Source organism: Arvicola amphibius, chromosome X, assembly GCF_903992535.2.
Source record: "Arvicola amphibius chromosome X, mArvAmp1.2, whole genome shotgun sequence".
Classification (NCBI taxonomy): domain Eukaryota; kingdom Metazoa; phylum Chordata; class Mammalia; order Rodentia; family Cricetidae; genus Arvicola; species Arvicola amphibius.
Genome location: NC_052065.1, coordinates 71,950,597 through 71,958,069, shown reverse-complemented (window position 1 = coordinate 71,958,069; position 7,473 = coordinate 71,950,597). Strand labels below are relative to the sequence as shown.

Genomic DNA, 7,473 nt, shown 5'->3' with positions numbered 1-7,473 from the left:
TTATCCATTTACCCAGTTATTTAAGCAAGAGCACAGTATATTCTAGAATTACACTGGATGCTTTTTATCAGCTTAATACTCCCAGGATGACAACACAGGTGAACGTGCTAGAAATATATAACTGCAGTCACTACAATTGAATCTGAATGTGCATTTCAATAAGATCCCTATGTGAATGTGTGAATTACTGGATTTGTGGGGTACTGGTCTAATACATGAAGTTAACAAATTTCTCCTGCTGCTGATGGGCTTTAAAGAATAATCACTCAGTTGGCAGAATTTTAACTTATAGTGACATATATGTATATTAGCAATATGAATTCTGTTAAATAATAACTATTGGAGAATAGCACATTAGTGTATGCTTGTTTTAAGAAACATTTCCCAAATGATAAAATCAATGATTTGTCTTCTGAATGTATATTGGGAAAATTACTAGATATACTCATTTCTCAGAACTAGGTCAGTTTAAGAATTTTTAGTTTCCTTTCTTATAGTCAATCTCAGGTCTTAAAATGAGTACTTTTATTTAAAGCATTTCATCATGATTTTATCAAATAACACCTATTTTTGAAGAATAAACATGTCACAATCATTAACTGTTAACCCTAACTCATGTTAATTAATATACAAAATTGAATAAGATTATTCTTAAAAGATCAAACTACCTAAGAGAAAGTTTAAGCGAGAAGTCTTTAATAAATAGATGGCATTATAACACAACTTTAAATAAACTTAGAAAACTTTGAAGTGCAATAAATGCTTTTTATTGTATGCTCATTTCAATGAGTAACATTTAGAAATAATAAGTACACATAACAGTAACAATCTTATTTTACAGCGTGTACATCATTTACAGCCACATAACACACAAGTTTAGTAGATTTTCCAAATTTAGTTTTCTGAAGTTAAGAAAGATAAAAAATTTGTTTTCAAGTAACTGATTCTTATCTGGTGCAAAACAGAAAGGTAAATATTACTTAAAACACAAGGCCACAATATAGCATGAAGAAAAATTACATTTTAGTTATGCTGAACAGCTGAATATAAACTAAATTAAGCCAACTAAAACTTAAAAGTACACATCATATGCATTACATTTATGAACAGGATTTTCATTAAAATTCCCTACACCAGTTTTTAATATTAAGTGCCATTTTGATTTGCAGCATGCTAACACAAAGTGTTGTTAAACGGATGCATATTTTAAATTTATACACTGTAAACTGAATATCCACCTCCAAACACTATTGGCAGTATATTGTTCTGTTAAATACTGCATAAATACCGCCTCATTGAAAATTTATATTAAGAATATGGTATATAGATTGTAAAAACCAAACTTTTCAATAATGGCATAAAATTGCACCTTTAAACATTAGCGCAAGTAAGACTTAAATAGTCATACTTACTAAAACTGTCCTAAAAATTCTAAATATTTTAATATTTAAGAAAACTGTTTTCTCAATTTAATATTTAGATTATAAGAAACATAATGCTGACTTTGTAACATAGTTGTATCCATTTTAGAAAGCCACATTTGACTCAAATACACCTTTATCATATATGCCATACTGAATCTACTTGAACACCAAAACTGGAACTTTATTTCTTATATTTCACTTCAGATTTCAGCACAGAATACTGTCTTAAACATCCTATCCTGTGATAAAATATTGGCAACTCTTAAGTTCTCTTTTTTTACTAGCACTGAATTAATATAACTTATTTTCTCAGTGAGATTCTTTGTAACGAATACACAAAACATTTGCCATTTCTGGAATCCAATGTCCAGGTACAATATAAAAGGCTCAATGACTAAGTGACTGATGGATGACTGCATTTTCTTTGCCCACCCCATTTCTAAAATTGCATAAAAGTGAGGCTGCTTGCTACAGCAAAGCATTTCTAAATCGATTATGTATTCTTCTTTCAAAAACTTATCTCTAGTGTGACCAATGAAATAAGGTGTCTTAACTTTCCCCTCTGTAGTTTAGTTATGCATATAATACTGTTAATACACAGTTAAGTTTCTCTGCAACCATCCTATGGTGCGTCTTAAATTCATTAAGTAATTTTCAAAGGGCTATGAGATCCCCCTTCTAATCCAAACATTTTAAGATCTTTAATACAAAGAATGTAAAGGTATGACTTAATATCAAGCTTTGAAACCAGATAAAACAGTGTGATTCTCCTCCCAAATAGCATCTTATTTTGTAAATAACTTCCTTATATTGATCTTACTATATAAGAGTCTCCTTGTGGTGCCTCATTATATGCTGGTTTTTTTCTGATGGCCTTCGGAATCCCTTCTTGCAGAATTCACACCTGTGTGGATAGTCTTTCGTATGTATGGAAATCACATGTCGTTTAAAGCCAGATGCATCTGTGGTACTGTATTCACAATATTCACATTGGTAAATCTTCCTTCCAGTATGCGACTTCATGTGCTTTTTGAGCTCATTCTGTTGTCTGAACCCTCTCTTGCACCGTTTACACTTCAATGACTGATCTTTAGTATGAACTGAAAGGATATGACCACTAAGAATAAATGGATCTGATGTTTTAAAGTCACAGTGCCTACACTGATGAATCTTTCTACCCTTATGAATATCACTATGTTTTTTAAGCTCTGAAGGACGATGAAAACCTTTATCACAGACTTCACATTTGTGAGGGAAGTCCTTGGTATGGACAGATATGATGTGCCGCTTAAGGTCACTTGAGTTGGTGCTCTTATGATCACAATGAGGACATTGGTGTGTTTTATGTCCTTGAAACAAATCCAGATGGCGCTGAAGTTCTCTTTCATCACCAAATGCTTGAGGACAATGCTCGCATTTATACGGCAAGTTGTTACCATGCTTAGACTTAATGTGAGTTTTCAGATTTGACTGATCTGCACACCTGAAGACACAATACTGACACTGATATGGCTTCTCACCGGTATGGGTTCTCATATGTTTCTTGAGTTCAGAGGGATGACGAAAACCCTTTCCACACTCAACACAAACATGAGGGAAATTCTTGCTGTGAACAGCCAGCAAATGTCTGTTTAACAGTCCTTGTTCGGCAGTTTCATAGTCACAGTACTTGCACTTGTGCATCTTCGGCTCCTTGTCTCTTAAGATGAGTTTATTTGAACTCAGTGGACTAGCTTCTCTGTATCTTCGAGTGTATTCTGTAAATTCATGGGTTTTATCAACTTTGTTTATGAGCTTATGGCTTTCTAAGTGGTTATGGAAACTAACTTTCTTGTTAGTTGTAAAGTCACAATCTGTACACTGATATTTCTTTCTCATCAAATGATCAGGATGATTCTTCATGTGTCTTTTTAAGAATCCCCTGGATTTAAACTTTTTTGTGCAAATATGGCAGGGGTATACTGTCAAGGGCTGTCCATCAGGGCCTATTATAACAGCTGGATGGAGAAAAAAAGGAAATTGTGACATTTGATCATACTGCTTAAAATAATTTACAAAACAGCTCCTGAAACTAGCTAAAATTCACTATGTGGAAATACTAAGTTGAATAAAAGCCTTAGAAGATAAAAATGCATTTTATAAAATTTTTGTAGTAATGTTGCTTACTGAGTAATGAGTACTGTGTAATAGACTATGCATCTATGGCATGAAATATGAAAAATAGGAATAAATCACCTTTATAATTAAAGCATATGAAATTTGCCTTTAGATATCTTAAATAGGAAGAAATAAACATTTTTAGAGCTCCAATCATATACTGCTAAATGTAATATCAGAGCTGGAGAAATAGCCTAGCTGTTGAGAGCACTGCTGCTCTTGCAGAGGATCTTAGTTTAGTTCTCAGCACTCATATCAGGTATCTCATAACTACATCTAACTGAAGTTCCAGAGGATACAACATTGTCTTCTGCCCTCCATAAACACCTGCGCACATGTGGTTCACACACACACACACACACACCAAATTAAAATAAATCTTAATATATATGTAGTTATCTATAAAATATACAGGGCTATGTGAGGCATAACTTGTCAACATTGATTTACCTCCTTGTATTACATAAAATTGTACATCTCTAATTGCTATATTCATAAAAACAGATATATCTTACCTGTTTGCCATTGCCTTGTTTCCCCCCTTCTCCTCTTCTTGATTTTTTGTTTAAGTACTTTATTTGTGTTAATGCTATCACAAATTTGAAGGTACTGTGCTGCTGTAGTGTTTCTGTTTTCTAATGCTGAGTCAAAAGTGTTTCCTGAGAACAAAAATGTAAACTGTTTGATTGCATATATTTATAGTTTTAGGGCTTTGTTAAGTAAATTGCTTGATGTGACATAGTACTAAGTTATGACATAAAATCCAGAAAGTATACACATGTTCTCATTCTTCTAAGTTTAATTCATATCCTCTTTTGTACATGCAAGCACATTGAGTAAGACAGCACAAAAATTTAAGTTATTTCAACATGACCACCCTCTTAAGGAATAACATACAAAATTATGACATCAGATTAACTTATTAATAGAACCTGACAATATTAAAGAGATTCAGAAAAGAACATACATATAACTAAGTGAACCAATATAGTCACTGTAGTTATATGTAAAATAGATGCTACATGTAAATTTTACGGTGTGAAAATTATTATTTAGACTGACTTCAGGAATTAAAATAGACTTAGCAGATAATTTGCTGCAATTTAATTATGTTAATGCATACAAAATTGTGATGGTTTGAATGAGTATAGTCCCCATAGGCACATATGTTTGAGTATTTGGTTCCCAGTTAGTGGAACAGTTTGGGAAGGACTGGGAGCTGTGGACTTGTTGGAGACAGTGTGCCCTTGTAGTAGAAGGTGGGATGGGCTTTGAGGTTTCAAAACCCTACCCTAAGCACAGTATCTCTTTCTGCTGGCCTGCCTACCTATTGATCAGGATGTAAGTTCTCATCCCAAGCCTGCCTGCCTGTTTGCCTACTGTCATGCTTCCCGACATGGTGATAATGGACTGAATCACTGAAACTGTAAGCAAGACACCAATTAAATGCTTTCTTTAATAAAAGCTGCCTTGGTAACAGCTCTTAACAGCAATAGAACAATAACTAAGAAATACACTAAAATTTTAAATCACAAAACTGTCAGACTAGCATATATGCTGATATATATGTCTTCTATTGATTTCTATTAAACCTATATTAAAATTTAGAGTCAAATTCTGCCCAGGGGGAAAAATTGAATAATTATATACTCTGTCATTAGAAAAAGTCTCCCTTAGATAAAGAAACTGATCCATCATGAAATAACACCAAATACAGTGTATTAAACTAGGATATGAATTTATGATATATTCATATTAGATGTTTGCCATAGAAATTAAGAAGGCAGTCTCACTCCAAGAATAACATTGACAAATGGTTGATATGAACAATTGTTCTTTTACTCTTCAAGTAATTTGTGTAATTTTTCTAAGGCGACCTTTTACAACCTATGTGGTAAGCTAATACTTGTATCATCAGGGAAATCTAAAATGGATTTCATTCATAACTTAATACACATTGTATTTATATATGTTGGTTGTTAAAGAGGCAAATCCCTATATAACTTCAATAATAGGTGAAGTCCAACAAATATGACTACTGACATAAGCTAAATTTTTACTTATCAAGCAGTATATAAAACAAAACAGTACTGTCTCACCTGTTGCTTGACAATCTTCATATCTTCTGGAAACTCTTCTTTCATCTATAAAAAAGGACTAATTATAAACTAATAAACTACCTACAGAAATTATTTACCAGATCACATTTTAACCTATAAAATTTTACCTTTGCCCAAATTTATCAATGAAATATACTTGTTATTGAAATTTTACGTAAGTTAGACAATATTCTCCACTCTGAAAATAAAGACTACTGTCTGCCTGAATTGATAACATCTTGAACAGTTTTTCATTTTAAGTGAAAACTGAGAAACTGAGTAGCTATTTCTGCAGCGTACACTTAGCAATAAAGATATTCAATACATGAAACAATGAAATGAATGAAACTTGGAAAAAAACAACTTTGGATAAATTAATGTATTGTACATCAGAAGCTTTTAATGTATACATTATAAAAATGAGACTAACAAAAGACAAAATGGGCTAAGAAAAAACTTGATAAATGAACATATATTCTAGAGAATTTGCTTTTTTCAGAACCTCAGTTTTATTGTTTGTGTGTCAACAACTGAAATACATTTTTTGAAAAAGGGGAAGGATTAATTTTAAAATGGTACTCCTATTTAGGAAAAACATTTTTTTTTTTTTTTTTTGGTTTTTCAAGACAGGGTTTCTCTGCGGCTTTGGAGCCTGTCCTGGAACTAGCTCTTGTAGACCAGGCTGGTCTCGAACTCACAGAGATCCGCCTGCCTCTGCCTCCCGAGTGCTGGGATTAAAGGCGTGCGCCACCACCACCCGGCTAGGAAAAACATTTTATGGTGCTCACATATACAGGTAGAATTTAGAAGAGCTCCTAACAAAAATGCAGTAAACAAGGTTTAACAGTGATAGAAAAATCATGTAAAATAACTGGAGATGAATAAATTCACAGCAGAATATTTCATTCTATTTGTAATGATTGTTTTGTCTCTTTAAGAGACAAGCCACACACCCTCCCCCATCTCCTGAGACAGGCTGATCTTCAGCTTCCAGCCCGAGCTCTCTCTTTTCTATCTTCCTCTAGGAGAGGCAGCTTCCATCTCTCCCTTCTCTCCCTTCTCCTCTCTCCTCCCTCCCTCCCTCCCTCCCTCTCTACTCTCCTCCCCTTCTCCCCTCCCTTCCATAACCCACTTAATAAATATCCGACCTTACTCTGCATGGCGTGCCTATCTGTCTGTCTCTCCCTGTCACTGCATGGCTCGCTCCCTGCCCAGGACCAGCCACCTTCAGAGATCTGTGGCATGGTCTCCTGTGCAGTCCCTGCCTAGGACTGGCTGCTCTCGGGACCCCCTGCCCACTGCCTGCAGCCACATGGCCTGCTGCCTGCTGCTGCCAGGGATCCTGCAGCATTTTTAAGAATCCATTTCACTATCAGCCAGCACATAGTGGCATTATAGCACAGAATATTAAATTGCTCAAAGGCGTGGTAAATACATACTTTATGTACTTAGGTAAAAATACTAGTATCCTACCATATGATGCAGGATAGACAACAGGGAAACCTGCATTATTAACATCAGTGTTCTCAAGCTGAATCTCAAGGACTGTTTCTTCCTCTTCCCCTATAGTGATTTCCATGTATGGTTCATTTGATATTTCAGCATAACCTAAATTTTAGAAATAATTGCTTGTTTACAATCTCAAGTATTTAATAAATGGGCAAAAATATTTTCAAACAAGTTTAAAAAGTTTTCAAAGTTTCACCTTAGTTTACTGTAAAATGTATAAATTTAAATGTAGTTTATATTAGGTATTTTGATAGCTAATTCTTCTAGAAGACAATTGTTTACCA

The 7,473-nt window shown here is 34.0% G+C and overlaps 1 protein-coding gene across 3 annotated transcripts in view; it reads right to left on the bottom strand.

The window, feature by feature from the left end:
- Positions 1-744: 744 nt before the first annotated feature.
- Positions 745-7,473, bottom strand: part of Znf711 (zinc finger protein 711) — a 29,265-nt gene continuing 22,536 nt past the window's right edge. For all 3 annotated transcript variants that reach the window (XM_038316540.1, XM_038316539.1, XM_038316541.1), the window contains 3 exons: positions 5,681-5,725; positions 4,097-4,240; positions 745-3,421 (listed from right to left, as the gene is read on the bottom strand). In XM_038316540.1, coding sequence (XP_038172468.1) covers positions 2,244-3,421; positions 4,097-4,240; positions 5,681-5,725 — 1,367 coding nt within the window. In that variant the 3' untranslated portion in view covers positions 745-2,243. The remainder of the gene's footprint in view (positions 3,422-4,096; positions 4,241-5,680; positions 5,726-7,473) is intronic.